Below are 24,206 nucleotides of genomic sequence, written 5' to 3'. Positions count from 1 at the left end.
TATGGGTGATACTCATATTAAAACTCATGGCCCCTACCCTCAAGAAGCTTAAAATATAGAAGAGAAAATAAGAGGTGTAAAGTAATACCTATAATATAAGGAGGGTAAGATCATTGCTATAAAAGTTGGGACGGTGACAAAACACCTCCGGGGGTGAACAGTTTAGAGGCAAGAGATTGCATCTCCGGTGAGAAGATCATATTCATTCACGGCTGTGTGGTTCACTGAACACCTGAAGGAAGGCCCGTGCAGAGGGAGTTCAGCGAAGCTGCAAGGTGTGTGGGGAGTGAACATCCCCATCGAGCGAGCCTTTGCAGGAACAGAATCTGGGAGCGATGTTTGGTGTGATGAGGCTGAGTGCCGTGAAGAGAAGCTGTGAGGAGGTCAGAAGGGGGACTGGAGGGGAGAGGGAAGGGACTAGATGACTCAAGGACTTGGAAAAGGCAGGAGTAAAGGGGAAATAAATGTTGAGTCTGAAGCTATGGGAAAAACCAGTGGAAAACCAGGTGGGCAGTCACCACAGCAGGCATAGGGCTGAGTATGTAGCACTGGGGAGAGAAACAGGAAGGTGCAGCATGTGAGTGAGCAGAGAGCCCACAGTTAAGCAGCAGAGCCAAATCTAGAAATAATGGGTATCAGGGACGGCAAGGTTTACGGCAGGGAGGCAGGTCACAAATGAATGCTGTACCTTCCTTTGCCTCTACCTAAGAGCAGTCTTAAAGGCCCCAAGGGTGTTCACACAAAGGACACTCCTGTATGTTCAAATGTGATCATCCTGGTGCCCAGGGGACTATGATCCAAGGTACGTGACAATCTTGGCACCTTCCGGATGTACGCGAAATGAGTGCACTGCTCAACTCCAGGCGAACTGTTAGGAGAAGAACAAAGGCAACTTCTTCTCATGTCAAAGGAACCTTGTTTAAGTCCTGCCAGGTGGAGAGCAGTGTCCTAAAACCTTCCAGTCCTGCTCTCAGAAAAATAGCAAAGGAAATGCATCAACTGATATCCTGGTTAAACTTCTCATTTCAAAGCACAAAGCTGAAAGCCTTAAGTAAATTCTGCTAAGACAGTTTCCAGGAACTAAATCCATTCATCAAATAGGTTGTAGCACAAAAGTTTTGGACCACGGTTATGCTGGGCAGGGAAGAGCCTCATACTCATATTCATCGGGCTTATTTTGTCTTTTGGCTTCAAAAGAACTGTAACCTCAGGACTCTGACCTATAAATACGCTGAGCACTGAAGACTAAGTGCGTGGCTCATAGGTCACTGGTCAACCTGAAATCGCCAATACATCTGCATCACAGAGCTCTTGTCATTTAAATTTGGCCCAGTTTCTAAAATTGAGAAAAGTGATGAATTTGAGTTGATTGAAGCCTGATCAGAGCACAGACATCCAGAGGCCAGAAGAGGAGATACATTTCTATCCTGAAGTGAACTAGGAGAGTGCAGTAGTTTCCTAGAAAAGTTCAATATAGTGCACCCTTTAAAAAAATTATTTCTACAACTACAACAAAGCCTCACATAAATAAATTTAACTTACAAGTGCTGAGTAGGTAGGCAAGTGACCAAACATAATGTGAACAGTACCATTTCTCATTCTTTTCAATAATTATAAGCCCCAAAGTTCCCACGTGGGAGATCTGAATCTTTTTTCTTTGTCCATCTCAGTTTCCCTGTAGGTGTGAATATCATCAGATTTATGAGAATGCTAAGTAACTTTTCAGTTGTAACTATGAATACGTGGCAATTCTCAGTTTTTGCAAAAGGTACGTTTCCACAGTAAACCTTTAAGAGACACCAAGGGGATTGATTTTCATGAAGTTATCTCATAATATCGCCAATTTGTGACTGATAAAACTTAACATTTCGTTAAAAGCATGATAGCAAAAAATTATCTGCACAGAGTTAAGATTAGAGATGTTTTTTTCCTGGAAAGAACAGCAGTGCCGCAAGCTGGGTGAGAGGGACAGGCTCTCCACTCAGACCCCAGGGCTGGAATCCAGGCTTTGCCACTGGACTAGGCGTGAAAGTGCACAGCTAACTTCAACCCTCCACTTCTTTGTCTGTTAAACGTGTAGAGTTACTCCTATGATTGTTGCAAGAATGAAATAATAAAGGCAGTATTTTAGAAACAACTTTTAGCCCAGATTAAGCAACCCCAAACTGTTAGCTACTATCTTTAAAATAGTTGAAACAAACATAATTTGCACATGGTACCCAATATCTGTCCACTTACCAGCATTTATTTCTTACACTTTTCCTTCTATTCTATTTCGGAGGATGAACTATTTGTTCTCTAGTTAAGACCAGCTCCTCTATCTGGACACCAGATCTCACCCCTTCTCACTACGTAAGAGTTTTAGTCAAGCAATTCTCCTCCCTGCCTCCGACATTATTAACACTTCCCTGGTTACCAGATCATTCCCATTAGCATACACACTGATCTAATTATCTCCCCATCTTTAAAAACCAACCCATTCTTGACCCTACTTCCCTCTGTAGCTTCCACCCTATTTTTCTGCTTGCTTTCATGATGAAAATCCTCAGAGTTTTCCCTACGTGCTGTCTCTAGCTCCTCCTCTTCCTGTTCCTCCTACCGCACCCCACTGGGGCTTTAGTCCCTATCTGCTCTAGTAAAGCTGCTCTCATCAGTGTCCCCGATGGCTTCCACACGGCTAAGTCCAAAGTCACTTCTCCGTCCTCGTTTCACTTGACCTATCAGCAGCACCGGGCATGCTGATCACTCCCTCATGGAATACTTCCTAACCCTGGATCTCAGGCTGTCATACATGGTCACTAGCCATTCCTTATTCAACTCTGATGCCAGTTCCTCCACTTGTTATTATCAGGATGTCCCCATTTGTAATCTGTAGGTCATTTCCCTTTTCTCTGAAGACTCAGTTCTTTGCTGACATTATTCAGCTTCATGGCTTTAAGTACCATCTATATGTTGACAATTCCCAAATTTAGATCATTAACCTGAACCTCTTTCTCTCCTGAATTTCAGATTCTTATATCTAACTGCACACTTGATATTTCCACGTAAACCTAACATGTTCCAAGTGAGCTCCTCTTCCGGACCACAAAAACTATTCTATCTCGAGTCTTCCCCGACCAGTACATGGCCACCCCATCCTTCCAGCTGCCTGGGTCAAAAACTGTCAAGTCATCCTTGACACCTCCCTTTCTCTCACTCTCCCAGTCAAACCATCAGAAAACTCTGTCGGCACCACTTTCAAAGTATCAACTTTTCATTGTCTCCACTGACACCTTCTTAGTCCAGGCCACCACCATGTCTCACCTAGAGAATGACACTAGCTCTCTAACTGGTCTACACCTGCTTCTCCTCCTTCCATCTACGGGCTAATCTCAACATAACAGCCTGGGTGTTAAAATCAAAGTCAAATCAGGGTAATCCACTGCCCATAACCTTACAATTGCTTCTCGATTTTTTCCGAGTAACAGCCAAAGTCAATATAAAGACCCCACATGAGTCTTCCCCCAAGTTACCTCTTTAAATGCATCTTCTACTCTCTCTCCTTCACTTTATTCAAACCAAATCAGCTTCCTTGCTGTTTCCTGATTACAGCAGAATCACTTTTGCATCAAGGCTTCTGCACTAGCTGTTTCCAATGCCCCATATAGCCTTACCGCAGGCATCCACATGGCTCAGCAACTTATCTCCTTGTGTCTTTGCTCAAACATCAATTTCTCAATGAAGCCTACACTGACCACACTACTAAACTTCAACAATATCCCCAAACACTTTTACTTTGCGCTCTATTTTTCCACAGCATTTATCACCATTAACATATCATGTAATGCCCTATTTTTGTTATTTTTTTATGTCAAGAGACATAAAAAGAATATAAACTTTAGGATGTCAGGTGTTTTGTCTGTTTCATTCATTGTTGTACCCCCGGGTCTGGAATACTGCCTGGCACATAGTAGATGATCAACTAAAATATTCTGAATGACTTAAAAGAAAAAAATTAAATCAATTTAAAAATAATGCAACATCCTTATCATTATAAAACTTTAGAGCTGGAAGAGATCTTACAAATTTGCAGATGATCTTTATTTTACCAACAAAGGAAGTGAGGTCCAGAGAATTTAAGTGATCTGCCAAAGGCCATGTAGCTAAATAAGTGGACTTGCCAATTACCCTGGCTCTGAGTCACATGTTATTTTGTTACATCATAATTCACTGCACAATTTTTTAGGGAAACATTAGTTTCTGATAAGGCTAAATGTTCAAAAATGTCATAATGTATCATTATTATTAGAACTCTAAGTTTATAATAAAAATATCTGTTATCTTTTATTTTTTTACCAAGTTCTTCTTTAACCTGTACGTGTACTTTAAAAGTTGTTTCCCCTGTTGACCTAACCTGAGTTTAGAAGAGCCTCATTCATTGGTGTTTCTTTCCCAATGAAATTCTAAACATTCATGTGTAGAAATTCATGGACTCCTACAGGGCTATATAAGCCTTTTGATGAAAATAATGCTTTGTGCTTGCATCTTTGCACTTTAAAAAATAAAACAGACTTGCTACACAGTATAAAAACCACTGAAATGACTGTCCAATGTTAAGAGCAAGTTCTGAGGATATAATGATTATCAGGCATGTATGCATAAAAATGCACATATGCTGAAGATAGTCACTTGATAATAACAAGAAAGCCTGACTAAGCGTTTCTTGTCGTGTAGCAGTTGTAGATCAAAGTGACTAGGCCTTTACTCCACAATATTGGCCCCGACTACTTGCCAAGAATTATGTCAGGGATTCTGGAGATTCAAGAGCAAATGAAAAATACTTGGCCTATCTTCTCACAGAGCCAAGTCCAGTAGGGGAGATCACAATTTCAAACAGCATTTCCAATACATTAGAGATACAGAGGCTGCAAACTCCTGGCCCACAAACAGCATCCTTTGGCCCGCAAATATATTTTATTTGGCCTTCCACACATTGTAATAATTAAAAAAAATCAATGGTCAACATTTTAAAAATTGAGATTTTTTTTATATAAAATTCAGATTCACTAGAAAAAAGTAGAAGTTACAGTAACTTTAGGTCCAAAGTTCCCTATGGAAATGACTAATAGAGCTGAGTGGTGGCCCTCTTTTGAAGGGATATACTTTCTAGATTGCCCCAGTGTCCACGCAATTTCACCCGACTCAGTCATGTTTCCCAGCATGATGTCTGTGGGCTTCTGTACTTGCAACCCTTGCAGAGCATCATTACCTAATTTGTAGAATCCAGTGAAAAATAAAAATGTAAGAATTCTGTTCAAAAAGCCACAGACAAGCTTTGTCTTTCTTCCACAGAGTTAATCTCTCTTAACCTATCATGGTGATTTCTATTTACTCTTTCATGTCATAGTCCATGGGATGTGTGCATGCAGAGAGCTTCAGAGGCAACCAGCCTGAGCCCGGCTCTCCAGCACCCACGCCCAGGCCTCCTGGTACATGAGAGGGGGAAGGGGAGGTGGTCTTGGGCCAGCACAAGGATGGGGATGCTGGGCAGGCACTGTAGAACTTGGGAGGCAGAACTGCAGGTGAACCAAGTCTCCAAGTTCCAGGCCCAGCCTTCTTTGCTCTGTTGGACTTTATCTACAACAAAAGGCAGGTGGTGACTGTAGAGCATTAAACCCAGAGCACAGGGCCCTGCAGAGTGAGGAACTCTGTGCACCTGCACGGGTCCCACGCTCATAAAGTCAGCCCTGCTGTGAAGGATCAGAGAAGGTGCCTCAGGGGATGTGAAGTCTGAGCCTGTGGAAGGAAGGTAGAGATGCGCAGACCTTTGAAAGCCCTGCATGGTAAGTATGAGGGGGAGCTCTCAAAAGAATCCAGTGCGGCTGGTTCAGGAAGGATTAATCAGGGGGAGGTAGGAGATGGCAAGGCACCCTGAAGAGGCAGGTGGGGGTCTGGGAACTTAGGGCCTTATAAGATAAGGGGAAACTTTGTAACAAACAAGTGAAGCATTAGCTATGACTATCTGAAAAGCAGTTCATTAAGATATTAAGAGCAAACATAAAGGCAAGTGAATCCATGTGCAAAACTGCTCTCAAAATAAAAGCATTCCTTTTCCAAAAGTTATTCTGAAGACCCAGTTCTTTTTGACAGATTGAATCAGAATCATTCTGCCTGGATTTGAATCCTTGCTCAGATGTCCAGCAGCTCTGGGGTCTGAGAAGCAGTGCTTAACTTCCTCACCTAGAACATGGGGAGAGAAACAGAAGCTCCCTTACAAGCTCACTGTGAGGAGGAAGGGAGGCGGAGACAAAGCTTAGCAAAGTGCTTGCCACTCAGAGTGAGTGCAGTCAGTGTTAACTATTAATGTGACTATTTCCTCTCTTTTGATACCCTTGTTTGGTATCCAAGTTGCATTTCATTTTCATTCTTTGGTGCTTCCTACTCCTCAGCTGAAGGCCATCTCCATGCCCCAGGGCTCTGCATTAGACACTCCGCTCATCTTCTCCTCATCTTTCTCTTTTCATTTTATCCCATTTAATCTATCTACCTGCTGATGAGTCCCAGATATATACTTCCTATTCTACCATCTCTGTCTTGTAGAGGCTATTCTTTGGGAAAAAAATCTCTGTGTATCTCCTTTTAAGGACAACTTGCTCACCCACCAGGCTGCAAGAATAGGGCAATGACTGGATATGTTTCTAGATATAGTGCCTGGGACAGGGTAGATGCTCAAAAAATATCTAACAACTGAATGAAAGTCTCTTCCTCTTTGTTTTCCATATATTTAGTGCGTCTCTTCCATAAGGCTTAATGCCATGAATTCTTATGTATATTTAATTGTGTCAATTAATTAACTGATCTAGTCATTAATTATTTCACGTGTATTCAGTAGATAGCTACTCTGGCCAACCAAACATAAAAGATGGGGAAAAGATTTGCTAAAAAATGTGATTTGCTAAAACCTTGGATTTGCCTCTATTTGGAGAATAAAGTAAATTTTTCAGATGACTAATCTTGGGCATAGCAAATCATGGGTAATGGGTGATAAATTACTGATAAATTCTTGGTAGTTACTAGACAATTGTGTCAGCTGGAGGCAGCCAGAGATAAAATAAAAGATGTAGGGGGGAAAAAGGAAATTCTCAGATCCCCAAAGGAATGTGCCTGCAAGTTAAAAGAAAGCTAGGAATTGGGAAAGAACGTGAGTATCAAGGAACATGAAACTCTAACCAATGGCCAGGGAACTAATTTTGCGATCTGCATGTATGAGGAAGCCAAGCTGACCTGAAGCCAGACTGGGCTCATTAGGGAAAATTATGTCACAGGAACTTCATCCTTTTTGACAGGGTTTACGGCTGGGTAGATTAGAAAAAAATAACCAATGAAATATGGTATCTGGCCTTTCACAGGGCATTTCATGACACCCTTTTGAAAGAGAGAAATACAGGAGATGCAATAACGTGAATGGGTCCACATACAGCCAGTTGAACACGCATCCCCAAAGGGTAGTGATTAACAAGTGTATTTCAATGCACACAGTTCTTTTTAGTAATGTGCCTCAAGGACCTACATTTCTCTCTGCTTCTCCATCATTTTTATCTATTATTCCTGTGAGTGGACAGGAAATGCTGATAAGAATTGAATAAAATAAACCTCAGCAGGGCGGTCAGTTTGACGGATGAAAGAAACAGGTATTTATCAGAGTGTACTCAAAAGTGTATTATGGTGCAGTCATGGGTATAGACATCAATCCCTTTGGTAGAACTGAGATAGACCATGTCTTAATCTCCTTATGCCCCTCATATTTCACAATGTCTAGCATATAGTGGTGCTTAAACATTACTTGAATCTTGAGAAGCCTGAAGGATAGGGCAAATTTAGCAAGGTTTACGGATTTCAATAGAGTTATTAGTAAAATGTGGCTGTCAAAAGAGCTAATATAAACTTAGACATCATTAATAAAATAGTACCTAAAAGTGGAGAGATGGTCCTCCTGTGTTACTCTGCACTGGATGCTGTATTATTGGAAAATGACCCTCAAAGTGGCAATTCAAAAGGGACATGACGGCTGCTTTCAGATACCTTAGGAAATCGTGTGAAAAAAGGAAACTGAATTTGTTCTGTTTGTTGCAAAGGATTAGATCTGGTCTAGTGGGTAAAATGAAAGAAAAGATATTTAGATCGACATCTGGAGTACGTCACACTAGAAAATAAAAATGGGTTTCCTACTAGTGGAGGTGAGTATCATAGGCTAGGTGAAAATTGGCAGAGATATTGCAGGCAAACTTAACATAATTTAGGAGGTTTAATTACATAATCCTTAAGGGCACATCAAAAATCTAAGATTCTAAATTCACTGGTTTTATCCCCAAGTCCTCAATTTATTATGAAATTGAAGGCATGTGGTACTACTCGTCCAGTAGATGCTTATAAGTATGCCTAAGTGTACAAAGTAAAGGATAATTCTTTTCATTAAAAAAGTATACAAATGTACACAGGTCATAGAAGTTTGGAACAGTTATCCTATTATTTGTGTTCAGAGCAGTAAAGAAAGTTATACTTCTCTCAGCACTATTTGTAGTAATCCCAGAAAGGAATTTATGACGTGAGGAAGGTATATTATAAAATCCTGGCTGTAAAACAAACAAAAAAATCTTCAAAACTACAGGTTTAAAACATTATTAAATTGATACACTGTAGAAAGAAAAATCTGCAACTTGAAGAGAGAAATATCTGCAGGTTATAGAGGAACATAAAAAAATGAATAAACGTAGCAACAATTCACAAGACCATCTGTTTAACCAACTAAGAAACACAAATTATGGCTAAAAAGTAAACAAAATACGAAGAAAGAAAAACTGTCATATGGTTAACTATGAGATTTCAAAATGTATCTCAGTGTAAAACACAATAGTCAAAAGTACATGAACAAAATTTGATTCAATTGATTAATCGATCAGATATTGATTATAATTATTTTATTAGTTAAAACTGGTTAAATTGATTAAAAATATTTGCAGAACTTAATTAAAAGGAAAAAACTAATCAAACGCGAGGAAACAACTAATCAAACGCGAGGAAACTATTCACTAATAAACGATGTGGCCACAAACGCCTATTAATATTTAACACATCATACACAGCAATAAACTAGATGACTCAAATCACTCACTGAATCAATTTATTAATTAACTGTAAAAAGAGAAGAATGTAATGACTTTTCCACCCGAGCTGTGGGCTGGAGATACATTTGGTGCTACTGAAGACATGAATTTTATTATCAAACATAGTTTTTTGAAATATAGTGTTGTTATAGAATATCAAGCCACAAGTAATCAGAAATGACAATATGATATTTTCTTCATCCAAGATGGCATGAAATCAGTGAAAATATTTAAGGCTGGGAAGTTAAAAAAGTGCATGTAGGTATTGCTGGTGAGAGTACCCACTACTCTAAAGAAACATCCAAATGTTCCTACCTACCCAAATGTTGGTTTCTAAATGCTATTTTCCAAGAAAAGAAACCAGGGTTCCTTTGCAAATAGCTGAACTGAGAGATGCGGCAGGGGAAATACAGATGAGTCTAGAGTAAGTCCCTCATGGTACCAGAGAGTAAGGGAGTGAGTGAAAAAGTAAGTAAGTGTAAGAGTTAATTGCCTGTGCAGGGGACGCTAGCAAAAGGCCACTGAAAGTGCTCCCCACCTAACTTGCACACAACCGAACTAACTCTAGAATACTCTGAGCCTAAAATAAATAATAGTATTGATTTATAAACCAAAAGAATAAAATAAGCATTCACAAGCCTGCACTGATGTAAACAAGTAATTGTGTAAGTAAATATCTGGGAGAGAAGGAGTAACTCTTCCTTATAAAATAATTCCACTTGCAGCAATTTAACTTAGGGGAACATTTCTGAGATGTACTTAAAGATTTAAATATTCAAACACGCTTACATGTTAATTGCAGCATTATTATAATGGGTAAATATCTAAAATAGTGAAGAATTAGTTTACAGTCATTATAATCTCATTTCCAGAGGAAGTTTATCAGGAAATATCCATAATGTAACGACATCACAGGGTATCAAGAGGTACATCTGTATTTATAGTGTGTAGTCCAGTTTGGTTACAGTGTGTGTGTGCATGCGTGTGTGTGTTTGTGTGTAAACATCGGACATGTTCAAAACGATTGAGAGAAAACGAAAATCGTGTGTGATCCTATTTATTTTTCTTCTCAAATTTCTAAAATGCTTTTTTCCTAACAAAATTTTAAAATACAGGTAAGTTGAGGCACACATCACTAATGAATGCATATCTCAAATATTTTGATCTGAAACATTTTGAGGGCAACTATAGGTAAACACATGACGTTTGATTTTTTTGCATCACATTAGTTCTAAAAGCCACTGTTCATCTCTCTGCTGCATTGTTTTATGTGACAAAATTCAGGGTAGAGACAGAAAGTGCTTCTTCCCTAACTTAAGAGGAAGATTAAAGTTTTATTAAATAATTGATTGAGCTAATCAATTCCACTCTATGCAGTAACATCCATAATATATTTTAATATACTTGAGCACAGATTCACTTGTAAGACATCTATTTATGTCTGTGAAGCATCCTTTTTTATGCACCAATACTCTTGCTGAAATATGCATTCTATATACAACTGTCTAACACATAAAATGTTAGCAGAAGTTTTAACTTTAAAATTCTTTGACAATACTATATTAAATAATTTCCAGACCACAGTATATATTTTATTTTATACATTTAAATAGTATCCTATCTCCTAAAAATGTTTATAATACAAAAAAGAATGAATAAAATAAATATGGATAATAAAACAGAAATAATAAAATCAACTGGAGGGCACTGTGTTGTAATTTGACCCTAACCATCCACAAAACCAATCTAGTTGTGAAGCCTACGTTGGCAGCAACTTCCATCTGGTTTTAGACTATATCCAAACAATGTTCTACATTCAAATAAAAGTGATTCATCTAATCTTACAGATGATTTATCTTCTAAATATTTTTACTTTCTAAATTGAAACTTTGATTGCACAGATACAGTCTTCTGAAAAAATGCAAAATATGAAAAAATGCATAATTTCAAATATTCTGGAACTTTGTTCTCATCAATGAATAGTTTCCAGGAACATCAAAACAGAAAAAAATGTGGCAGGGTTCAGAATCTCTTAATCCTTTCATTTTATTTCTGTTAAAAAGTATTATGCCTGAAAACCCATTAATGGACAGAACAAGTCACTAATACGGATTCTGCTTCTTTACCTCATTTTCTAGACCACAGCATAGTGTCTGGCTCTTAGCTGATAGTCAATAAATATTCAATTAAAGAAAACTGAAGTGTACTATTTCTTTATGACATAAGTTATGACAGGCTTTCATTTTGATTTATGTAGTTATGGAACTGGACTAGCTTCATTAATAAATCTGATATTATTAGAAAAGACAATCCCCATAGGCAGTTAGATCAAGTAGAACATAAAGAACATTAGTGTAAATTTCCACCTATGTGAATGTACCATAGAGGATGAAGACCCTCTCCAGTAAGAAAACTTCAGAAAGCCATCGTTTACAAATGTGATGTAGAAGTGGTTCTACTGTTAATCAAGTGATGAAAGATTGATGTTTCACATAATTAAACTCCTGATGAAAACGTGCGTAATGAAAAATCAGGAAAACAAATTGAGAAAACAAATTTAATTTTATAAGCAGCCGTATTTTCTTATGACTTACTTTCTTAAAGGAAAAGGAAATGCTGATTTTAGAAGACGAGGTTAGAGCAACACTCTTTTTCTTTCCAAACCCCTGAGATACCCATAAAGAGGGCTGAGATAACTCTCATGGCAGGTCTTACTACCAGAAAGAAATGCAGAAATCTGTCTTAGTTCTTGTTGTCAAAATTAATCAAATTAACCAAAAAAAAAAAAAAAAAAAAAGAAAAGAAAAAAAGCCATTTATAGGGACACAACTGTGATGAAAATTATGATGATCGTATTTGCTAGTGAACCTTGTAATAAGTCATATATTTGAAAGTGTCTACATATGTGTCTACCTATAATGACATAGACACCCACATGTACATGCATATGTGTGTGTGTGTCCATACATGTGTCTATGAAGGTCTAGACTTTGTGAAAATATGAAAATATACCTTTGGAATAATGCACACATGTTCTTCTTATATGATACTAAAACTTCCTATACATTTTTTAAATAATTCACAACATTATTCCTCAGAATGAGGCAAAAAGCATTTTATCATATTGCCTTCTTTTTAGGAACTATTTTGAGATACTGCAACACACTATCCCTCAAAGTTTCTAAGGGTTTTAAGAGCAGATGCTTGTTTTTCTTCCTAATACAATTATGGAGGAATGTGTAAAAAGTAGATTAAACTATGTCAGACTCTTTAAAAGAAAACACTGTTCTCCTTTCAAGAAGGTTTTTAATGTAGCAAAAAAAAAAAAAAAAAGAGCATTGCAAGCAGTTCTGAAAACACAACCAAGATGCATTTGATAAATAGCCTTCCATCACCCCAGCCAGCAGTGGAAAGTATGCTATCAGCACTTTCATCAAAGGCACTAGTGACTCCTCTTTTTCTACCTCATTTTTTCTTGGCTTTCTTATTTTGTTTACTCAGTCAGTGATTGGAAAACAAAAATGATTCCTTACCCTTTGGATGAGTTATGATGGAGTCCACTAAAGAAGGGTCCTTTTCTCCATCTTGGCCGCCGCCGCTGCTACCTTCACTACCGGCATCTCTTTCGATCAGTTTATCCACCATGGCAATGATACAGTTCAGGCTCTTCCCCACGTTGGCCCACACCCTGTCCTGAAAAGAGCATGAGTATCACTACACGGTTGTATGATAAAAACAAGAAAAGGCAAAATCAGATAAACCCATTTGAAAGAAGCAGGTAGAGGAGCAAACCTAAGAATGCAGCCTGAGTAACTCTTACGCCCCCATTAACTTGGCCAAATTATGGACACACAAGAAGCCTATTTCCTCTTAGTAAAGCATAGGTTAAGTGTTACAAATCTTTTTATTTAGTCCATTATTTTTCCTCTGTCAGAAACCAACGATGAACCACCACACAGCACTAATCCATAATTGAGTACAAATTGTGACATTTTGCACTGGGGACATCTATTTTCCTCATCAATACTTAATAAGAAAGCAATGATACACCAATACTTTTAAAGAATGGCCACCATTTGCATTCAAACTTCTTTTTCTTTTTATTGTGATAATACACACATAACGTAAAGCTGACCATTTTCACCACTTTTAAGCGTACGGTCCAGTGGCATTAAGTACGTTGACACTGTTGTGCAGCCGTCACTACCATCCACCTCCAAGATTGTTCATCTTCCCAGACTGAAACTTTATACCCTTGAAAGACCCATTCTTCCTTCTCTCAGTGCCTAGCAACCATCATTCAACTTTCTGACTCTATGAATTTGACTGCTCCAGGTATTAGAAGTTCTTTCAACGTGGACTTCAGATCACGTCTAACAGAATGACCCAGAGAATTAAAATGCAGATCCCTGGGTGGCACCAAGTTAATCAGAACCATTGGGAACTCCACACTGAAGTTCTTGATAGGCTCTTCAGGTGCTTCTGACCACACTAAGCCTGAGAACGTCTACTCAATATTATGTACTTCATCTACATTAAGAAACCACTTTGGTTGATTTAAGCCTAAGGTTCCTCTCTGTCACTAATATTCCTCGTTCTGATTAGCATCCATTTTTGCTAAGGGCAATATGTAACACCGAATTATTTGATTCATAAAGTTCCTATCTTTTTAAATAAACATTTTAACTCAGGTATCATCATGGTGGCCTGTCACGCCTGCCTTCCCTTCCTGTTTCTCTTCCCCCGTCGCTTGGATGGAGGCATTGACTCTTCATCTGTGATGCTTATTTTACGGCTCAACTTGATGGGATCACAGGGTGACCAGATGTTTGGCCAAACGTTATTTTTTATGGGTGTGTCTATGAGAGCATTTCTAGATAAAACTATCATTTGAATTGGTGGATTCAATAAAGCACTTTGTCCCCCACCCCACAAATGAGGGTGAACATCATCTAATCCATTGAGAGCCTGCATAGAACAAAAAGGTAGAGGAAGGAGAAATTTGACCCTTTCTGCTTGATTGCTTGAGGTAAGACATCAACCTTCCCCTGCCCTCAGTGCTCCTGATTCTCAGGCTTTTAGAGCCGGACTGGAATCTACACCATTGGCTCTCCTGGTTCTCAGGACCTCAGATTCACACTGAACAACACCTTCAGCTTTCCTGGGTCTCCAGCTTGCAGACGGCAGATCATGCCACTTCTCAGTCTCCAAAATTGTGTGACTTAATTCTTTATAATAAATCTCTTCATATATATATGTGTGTGTACACATATTTATAATAAATAATATCCTATTGGCTCTACTTTTCTGGAGAACCATCTCTAATATGCCAGTGCATATGATCCAAATGGATTTTCAGTGCTTTTCCTGCATCTTGCCATAAAGAAATCTTGCAGTACGTGCTTTCTCTGTAATAGAGCTATTTCAGGCTCCTGGAATAGCACATAGTGCAAAGACAATATGCAATTATACTACTTTCTTAGTGGTTTATATATTTTTTTACCCAAATGTTTTTTTTATCTAAGTTAATTTTGTTAGTTTATAAACATATAAACTAATTTTGGGTAGGAAGAAAGAACTGTATTTGAATTTAGATTATTTGATGGTTGTCTTGTAAAGACTAAGTTGCCTGAATAATTCAACCACATTAACACAAATCTGGGACCGTGCAGACATGCATAATAGCTGAGCGGGAAAGCGGGTTTAGTAGAAAAATAGCGCATTCAAAGTTACAAAAGGTTAAGTTTGAGGTCTGCCTATGTGACACACGACCTATGATACCTTGGGAAAAACACTTCATTTCTAGTAACCCACAGCTGGTTCATCTACAGTTTAGAATGATAATTCTTTGCCCTACCTACCTCACCATGCTTCAGTGGGAGTGAAATAACATGGTTTCTATAAAAGTGCTTAGTAAAATTATTACAATTTGGCAAAATCACATCCTTTCCTTTCTGGCTTTCCTAAATGAATTAAATTTGCTTTCCATCACCTTGTAATCTTGGGTGTAAATTAATCACAAATAACCCTAACAATTTTTCCCCTAAAAGCAGATCTCTTCCCTCCCCCAAGGGATTGCAAGCACTTTCCTTCTGCTTTTAGTTAACAGCAATCATATCCATAGATTAAATCATCTGCCTGTTGTCTGAGAAGGTGAGCTGGAGACACCTCTGAGCCATGAACCGTGAGACCTAAAAAGCTCACCTCTCGGAGGAGGAAAGGCTGAAGAAAAATAAGCAAACTGAGGTCCTGACATCATTCAAATTGGAATTTGCTGAGAAGCTTATATTCCAGACCATAATATCAAATGGAACGGCCCCCATTGTGAATATGTCTTAATCGCCATCACCAACTGCACCTCTCAGGCTACTAAACTGAAAAATAAAGCAACTTTCCAGCTAATATGGGGAATAAACTCTGCTATTGAGGGGAAAAGGGGAAGAGAATTGCTCTTAATTTTCCAGATTAACTTTGTACATGAACTACATTTTCAACCCTCTTCCTGCTGCCCATATTAAGAGGAAATTTTATATTTTGACAAAAGATACGTAGAATTGCAGGCTGTCTTTCTTATGTAAAGGCATGTAAGGGATGGATCAACTGCTCTTAATCACATCTTTGAAGAGTTTGAACAGAAGGGTATATAAAAGGATGGTTTTATGTTCTACACCTATACATTGTTCTTCTTCCTTCACAGATACTTCGGGTAGCAGGATTCCACTGGGATAAAAAGTAACCTTTGCCATCAGTAGAGAGATCTTGCTTGGCTTGAGGAGCAAAGCTGAGTGTGTTCAATGACCAAGATCAACAACCATATAGTGACGGATTATGTGGTAAACAGTCGAAAAACATTTAAGTCATTAAAATGCTTGGAGGACACACAAACTGGGAGCACGTTGTTGGGGGTGAGTTTCTTATGCAATAGTAATACATGCATAATTGAATTCTTTATCAAAGGCACACTCAGCAGCAGACCCCCAGCAGACTCAATCTGGTCTTGAGCTTCTGGGGAGGAGACCCTGCCTCACTGGTGATGAAACAACACTGACACTCCTTCCTTCTCTTTCACGGCATCGACAAAGTAGATTAACGTTACTGATTAACATTTCTGACTCTAATACTAGACTATGAGTTATTTGAGGGCTGTATCCTCACCGCACAGCGTGGGGACTGGAAGAAAGGCAGAGAGGGGTGGGCAAAGGAGGGAGGGGGAGAGAGAGGTCTCCAACCCAGAGACAGACTGAGGGTTTCTGTTCATGTTCACCTAGTATGTGAACATTAGCTAATTTAACCTTCAAAAACCAACCCATTGGGTCCATAGTATTAACTCCATCTTTAAAGATGAGGAGAATTCAGCTAAGAGATATTGACTGATATTCAACATTAAAATGGTATAACTAGACTAGAAATTTCCATTTGATTCCAAAGGCTTGATTCTTCCCCTATGATTTCTCACAAGTTCTGGTACACACAGTAGGGATTCCTCTTCATGAGACTACCAGAACTTTGGGGACAAGCTAGACAGAAGAAGGCGGGGAGAGGCAGCCCAGGAGGGCAAGGGGAAGGTGTGTGTTACCTCACAGGAGCAAGGTTAGGTGTTAGCTATCTGAGACTTAGGAATGAGCCCAGTGTCAGGTCCTGGACTAAGAGATGACTCTATGAAAAGGACAGGCTGGTCCTGTGTGCCCTCAAGTCTGAAATCAACGGTGTCATAGAATCAGGATGGAGCAATCACTCGGCTAAAGGGTCAATCAGCTTGGGTCAAAGGACATAAGTGGCCAATATTAACAGAGGACAGTGTCAGCATCAAGGCCCCATATCCATTCCTATGACTGGGATATAAAACAGGGGGTGAGTTTCAGGGAAGAAAGGTGATCATTCAATTGCTAGAAGGTAATTATGAATTATTATTAATTCCTAGCCAAGATAATTATGTTGGTGCTAGGAGGCTAAAATTGGGTAGGCCAAGATTCTTGAAGATATATGTTGAATATCTGATTTCTCTCTAAAGCAAGCCACTTTCCATAATATCTCTGTGAAAATGTACACACAGAGGAAAATAATCAACAAAAATCTATTCTTAATTCCGATGATTTTTATTCACAAGGAAGATTCATTTTGTTTGATTGCTGGTATGGTGGTATGGTGGGGCCCACTCCACTTTCTTCCTTACTAAAACCCCACAATCTGTTTCAGACAGAATATGAAGAGGAAATGCTGCTTAGGGAGGAGATGACAACGGGCATGGATGCGCAAGAATGTAGCTACAGTACCTGGTGCTTCCAGCCCCCCAAACCTGCCCCTTTTCAGGCCATGCAAGTACGATCAGCCTCCAGATTCTGTTTAGCCCCTCAGCTCCATGAGACTTTTAGCAACAAAACAAAATGACAACAAAATAAAACAACACAACAGCAACCTATCAGAAAAATAGAATCCTCCCACCTAGAAATAGCAGCCATTATCTGGCTAGTGAAGGAAGTGATGGAAAATTGGTGGATTAAAGACTAACCTTTATTAAATGGAACCTTATGGTGCACTTGACCTTCACAGAGTCTTCAGACAACCCAGCGTATTGAAAGTGAAGTGGCTCTCAAGTGTTGCTCAGCAATGAGGGCAAAAGTCAGTGGGGAACTAGCGGCAATAATTATTCCATTCTGAGTCGGGTGTTGATCTTGGCTCTTATTTATTTCTGGGTTAGGACCTACGTTAACATGCAGGTCAAACCCAGTGGCAATAGGTGCACATATCTGATGGATGGAGCTGAGTAGCCAGGGGGACATGACACCTGGCAGAGTGAGCCACGAGGGCAGGGAACACGTTGCTTACTCAGCATGCCACACATTTATGAGCTTGGAGGCATCAAGAGAAATACTGACTGCTTTAGATCAGCAGTTAACTTAGAGAAAAAAAGAGTTAGGTAATGTAAGCTGCTCAACTTTTCTAGGGACACCTTTTGATCAGAAAGAATGTGAAGACAAAACCAGAACTGAAATGGGGGCCCTGTTGTATCTTTCTCTCCATGCACAATTTCCCACTTGTCACTACCAATTTCCAAGCCCTTTGATTAGAATCAGCCAGTAAATTAACAAGGCCAATCTCATCTCTAAAGAGAAGCTTCAGTTTATCCTTGGGCTGACTGAGAACAAGCTGCATTATACTGGCCTAGTTCCTCCACACAGCAAACCTTTGTTCTTTCCATAGCTTGATAGCTCTTCTCTCTGAACCCTAACTTTACCCAGACTGTTAGGTGAAAGGAGTTGCACTTAAGATACTTTATGGTACAAACTGGCACGTGTATGGCCCAAGCTACATAACACAAACACACGTGCACATTCACATATAAACACACACACATCATGTCCACTAAAAACAGCCAGACATGCGGCATCCATCAGAATTAAGTGAAATTCCCCAACCTTGACTTCCTATTGATCCTCCTGCTTAACTTTACCTACCTACCCATGTAAAAATCCCAGAGCTTCATTTTCCAGTAACCACACGGCTGGCCTCACCCTGAAATTCAGTCCCTAGTCACACAAGTGGATTCAGGTGGTCAGCCACTGTTTCTCCAGCAGTGGCTTCTCCACAGTCCCCTGGTGGATCTTGCCCAGACCTATCTGTTAGCTCTCACACAATGAGGTCTGCACATGACAGCCATGCCTTCCTCTTAACCTTCACAGTCATGCATCACTCCTCTGACCAAAAGCAGTCTTAGCACTGCAGCAGGCATTCGTTCTTCTCTCAGCCTAGAGGCATCTCTGTAGTTGGTTCAACCTAGATAATTCTCCGTATTTCTTGTTAGTCTTCAAAAGGAAACTTCATCCAGGTCAGTCTCCTTGCTGTCCTAGCAACATGCTACTAATTAGCTCAACATATATTTTCTAGGCATCTGCCATCTGCCTGCTCAGTGCTGAAAATCAAAGAAATGAAGGAAACCTTGGAGGAACCAATATTTCTAACTTGACACAAGCTGCTTTTCGTGCTTAGAGTGCCTTCTCCCTTCCCTTCCATCAATCCAAATTCTCATCCCTTCAAGTCTCACCATCTCCAAGAACTGTTCTTGTTACTCTCTTTGCTTAACATATTTTTTATTTCTGATTTTTTATTAATCCTTTTATTCTCAGGCCCTAGTACTTATCAGGTGATAGATAAACAAAAGAATGAATAAATGAAGGAAGGAAAAAAACAAAGGATAATTTTCTCATCTTCTCCAACCCTCATATAACTTCTCTCTGAATCCTTTGACATTTTTAATGTGTATCACATAACCACCTCCATTCTGGGAATGTCTTTCAGAATATCTGCTTATGTTTACAAGTGTTGGCCATTCATTTGAATTAGATTATATGGCTGTTGAGGTCAGGATCCATATTTTATACTTAATTTGTTTTCCCCCAATTACCTATAGCATTGCTGCACATCACTGATGCTTAATTAACATCTGTTGATTGACTTAACAGCCTGCTACCTGGTAGTAAAAATAAATTAAGATACAACTATAAGAAGTATTACCACATGCATCTTCAAATTGAAGTTAGAACTAAGCTCACATTCTGTGTGGCTCAGTTCACTGTAATATATGTCTCATCATGCTAAAACTTTCAATTCTGTGAAATATGAAATAAAGCTTTTGTTTAATAATAAGCCAAAGAATGTCAGTGATTCACTAAAGCTTGTAATTTTCAATTGGTAACTGGATGTTATCTTTGCACCATCAGATAGTTGCACAACTGGCTGAATTATATGACATTATCAGTGAGTGTGCTACACACAGCCAAGTTCCAGGATTGATTTTTTTTTTAACTGAAGGTACCCTGATAAATCAAATCAATAGTCTGCCTCTATAGACCTCAGTATTTCTTTTAACTATTCATTACATTTGGGGTATTCAAAAATTACTTAGGAAATAATATCTCACTATTCACATTAGAATGTATTAAAGTTTGAGGGCACTTGATTTAAATGTAATCATAAATTTCAAAAATGTGTGTATGCAGTTTGCACAGCAAAATACCTGACGCTCAACAAGGCATTGTCAGAGTCAGGGAAGTATCCAAGGGAGACGATGGTCTCCAATAGGAAACCATAGGAAAATCACCATTACTTAAATAAACATAAAATATACATTGAAGTAGGATGTATATTAGGTGCTATAAAACAGGGGGCTGAAGGTGAGTGTATTAACTGCATGTGGGAAAATCGAGAAACGGGCAGGATTTCATGAATATGCATGCACATAAAGATCTCATCTGGGGTTTCTTTTCTTTAATAGAACATTTGTGCACTTTAATGGACAGTCATGAACTTGGCTTAATCACCTTTTGTGGACTTTAATATCAGATAAGTATGCAGAGCACATTTCTCCTGGGTGAAATGGACTGGAGAAGTTCAGGAATGTTCCCCATACATCAGGAAAACAGATGACAGAACACTTGCCGTTGCCACACAGGGAACAACTGGCCTAAATTCTCCCTGTCTTTGTCTGTCCTTTCTGATGGGGAGAGTGGATGCTTTCAATGTCCCCTCCTCATTATAAGATTAACAAAACCACACAACCTTATTGTGTGTGACTCACAGATGAAAAAGACAAAGCTGGGACAAAGGTAAAATAGTTGCTTCCAATTTATATTTGCTGGGAAATATCTGAAATTACTTCTGTGTAACCAGGATTTCTGTAACCTGCACATGTATAATCAACTAAAAGACAAATCGCCACCACGGGGTTTCTAGGAGCTACTGGAGGCCTTAACTCGTCATGTTCCTAAATTTGGTCCTTTCCAATGTTCTGTGTCCATCATGAACTTTATCGCTTTCTATGTTTGGAGAGAATTGTGAAGAGGACTTGAATAGTCACCTCAGAGTTGGTTATGACTCTGGGAAATATGCACTAAGGAGAGAGAGATTTAACTGGGTAATTTTGGTTGGAAGAGAGAAACAAAAAAATTCCTCAAAAAAGATCAAGAATTCTATTGGAGGAAAATTTGCCCCTAACATAGTGCAGAGTTATATTAAATTTAAATATTATGTGTTTCAAAATAAGAAGGTAAACAAGCACAATAATTTGAGGGCAAATTTCAAATTCATTAATCTATTCTACAAATCAGTATTGGGCACCTTTTATGTGCAAGGGCTCTGCTAACTGTGGGGCAGCAAAGTGAGCATGACATTGTCTTTGCTCTTCAGGAGCTTATAAAGTTCATGAACACATGGAAGAAACAGACATATAAACAACTAATTTTAATTCAGTGCTCAGAGGCTGTGTGATTATGGGATGCAAGAATAGCGCTTTATTATACAAAAATGTTTTGGAGTTGAATGCATACATACGTATATATACATATATCTCTATAACATAAAATTTGGATACAAATGGCCATATTTTAGTGGACATTCTACTGAGTCAGGTAATTAAGCCATAAGGTATTAGTTTAGAAAAGTTAAATCACAGTTTAGTATCTAGTTGTCTAAGAGAATTCGTTACCTCTGAAAAATGGGAATGATTTATCTCCTTCTTATTAAGATCAGGTCAGTGGTTTCACAGGCATAATTCTAGCCAGTCAGAGAACTGAAGAGAATTGCTTTTGCATATCAGTTGGCATTGGTGCCTCTGCACTATGCATGCCTTGATCTATTTTCCCTAGAGGTAAGGTCTAAGATGGAGATAGAAACTGATAAGAGAAGTTGAGGATACAGACCACAGCAGATGGCCTGTGGAGGATGAACCTGGCTAGATGGGTCTTGTCCTCAACAGTTAGTAATACGTCGCAACCATATATGCCCACTGCTATGAATTATAACAATACAAATAGCTCTATTAATACTCCTATCAAGGTGAAACATTCATATTTGTTCTCTACCTCATGAGAGAAAGGTGTAGTACAAACTGAACTGTGAGCATTTGGTAAAGAACATATCAGAAAGTGGTTCATACAATTCTTCCTCCAAAACACAATCACTGGGAATACTAAGTTACCAAGAAACCACTATTTTTTTCAGGTTGTATGGGGACTTTATTAAATGGATGCTTGCCATAAGTATCACTGTGAATTTGTGCTATTGCTTCTACAATCTATGAAATTATTGAAGTTTTTACAGATTCATGTGGACCATCTATTGTGCTTATGTGACATATACACATTTTACTGTAATAAGTCATAGAAAATGTTCTCCTAGCTTAAGAATAGAAACTAATATTTAAAATTTGATTTACATTTACAACATGAAGAAGGGAATTAATTGGCTAATTTGGATGCTGAAATGTTGCCTGATACGGAAATGTAGTTCAGCCAAAACATAGGTTTGGGATACGGTTAAATAATAAGTTCTCTTAGTTCTGCACTTTGCTGGAGTGGATTGGAATATAAAGCATCAGAAGCTTATCTTTTTCCTTTTAACAATTTTTGAATAAGGGTAGGCAGATGTAGCCCCCAGCTTGTCAGTGTAGTAATGTGGAAGTTAAATCACAGTGTTCTGGAGAATAGTATAATTACTGGAAGCCACAAAAACTGGGTCAATTTAATACTTTGGTTGGATGATATACTTTCATATTTTGGACAAACCAATCTTGGAATCCCAGCTGTTGGAAGCATCTGTTGTAGAGATGGAGAGAAAGAAAAGCAGTATGTCATCTTTACCAGCTGAAAGATGAAGAATGCTGTATGCATCTATTTCTTTGCACAGATTGTCATAAAATCCCAATATTCCTTTGGGGCCCAATTGTTTACTAACTTTTCAGGAAAATTAAACCTTTAAAGCTGTCAATTATTTAATAAGTAAAATTCAGCAAATAACAGACTTTATTTTTGATCAGTGATCATTTTAGTTTCAGTCTCTTCCATATTGACTAGATAATTATTATCCAGATTCAGATGTCATCAAATTTACCAACAAAACAAACTGAACAGAGAAAGAACATTCTCATACTGACTGAGAGTCAATAGAGATTCTTCTATCACCTGATCTCCAAAAGAAAAGTTTTTACATGCAAAGCTAAGTAGACAGAGAGTAATTTATTCATATGTATTTACTTTCCAAATCTTTATTATGAGAAGCTAATTGCTGCTGTTCAAGTTAGTTAAAACTGTTAAAACTACATCACTACCAGAAATTAAATAAAACAGATTTTTAAAAAATGGAGCTATTGTAATCTTATGGGCAAACTTAAACCAACCTACGTGATCAGAGAATATTTTTGTATGATATCACAGAAAACCAATTAAATTAGCTTAAACACTGAATTATTTCAGGAAGTTGACTAGACTTGTAATCAGTGCCGAAACTTTTCTAACACCTAATTAACTAAGAAAAGCAGTACACAAATTATGTTTCCAATTCATTTAATAGCACAGCCTCTGAAGGTATTTCCAATTAGCCACATTTTCTTGGGATTTATTGAACTTTTCAAAATTAAACAATGAAAGTTTAACATTGAAAACAACGTTAAATGGTTGTGCCTTTGGTGATTTTTAAATTTTAAATAAAGGATTTCCATCTCTTGGCACAGGGATCTTTGTAAAAGAAAGTGGTTGCTAAGAAAAATCAATAAAAATGCTATATAACAATCAAACTTGGTTATTGTTTGCAAATAGAGTAAAATTATATTAGGAGAAGAGAGTTAGAAGTAACTTTGAGTGAGCAAGAGTTTCCTTGTAACCGTGGTCAATTTATCATAGTATTTATATGCTTTCTAGAAACAGTGGGTTCTGGAGAAAACTCAGCAGTTACACCAAAGGAGAGGAAGACGTAGATCATTATTACCCTACCCTTTTTCCCTTTGAAGGAAACCAAAAGAACCAGAGAAATTGAGAAGGCACTCCTGCATCAACTGGAAAAAAAATACCAGGCAGACTTTTTCCTACCAAGGTATTCCCAAGAGAACAACCGAAGGTGAGCCAACATCCATGCAGACTCCTACTGGAATCTTGGCTAGCCCTCTCAAAGGACTGGGATTTCCCATTTTTTTCAAATGTCGTTAATATGCAACACTATCTTTTTTTGTTGTTGTTGCGCCTCTTTGAAACTTTCACCACTCTTCTCAGCCCATCCTCACTGCTCCCTTCTCTT

General features: G+C 38.4%; 1 protein-coding gene across 9 annotated transcripts in view; it reads right to left on the bottom strand.

Annotated features, from left to right (window-relative positions):
- INPP4B (inositol polyphosphate-4-phosphatase type II B) overlaps nt 1-24,206 on the bottom strand; it is a 661,544-nt gene that overhangs the window by 86,014 nt on the left and 551,324 nt on the right. For all 9 annotated transcript variants that reach the window (XR_010383803.1, XM_064493334.1, XM_064493318.1 and 6 more), the window contains exon 18: nt 12,677-12,836. Coding sequence is in view for 8 of the 9 variants with exons in the window: in XM_064493334.1 (XP_064349404.1) it covers nt 12,677-12,836 (160 nt within the window). In the remaining variant the exon portion in view is untranslated. The remainder of the gene's footprint in view (nt 1-12,676; nt 12,837-24,206) is intronic.

This window comes from Camelus dromedarius, chromosome 1 (genome assembly GCF_036321535.1).
Source record: "Camelus dromedarius isolate mCamDro1 chromosome 1, mCamDro1.pat, whole genome shotgun sequence".
In the NCBI taxonomy this organism is placed as follows: domain Eukaryota; kingdom Metazoa; phylum Chordata; class Mammalia; order Artiodactyla; family Camelidae; genus Camelus; species Camelus dromedarius.
The sequence above is the reverse complement of the archived record's forward strand: the minus strand, read 5'-3'. Positions and strand labels throughout refer to the sequence as shown.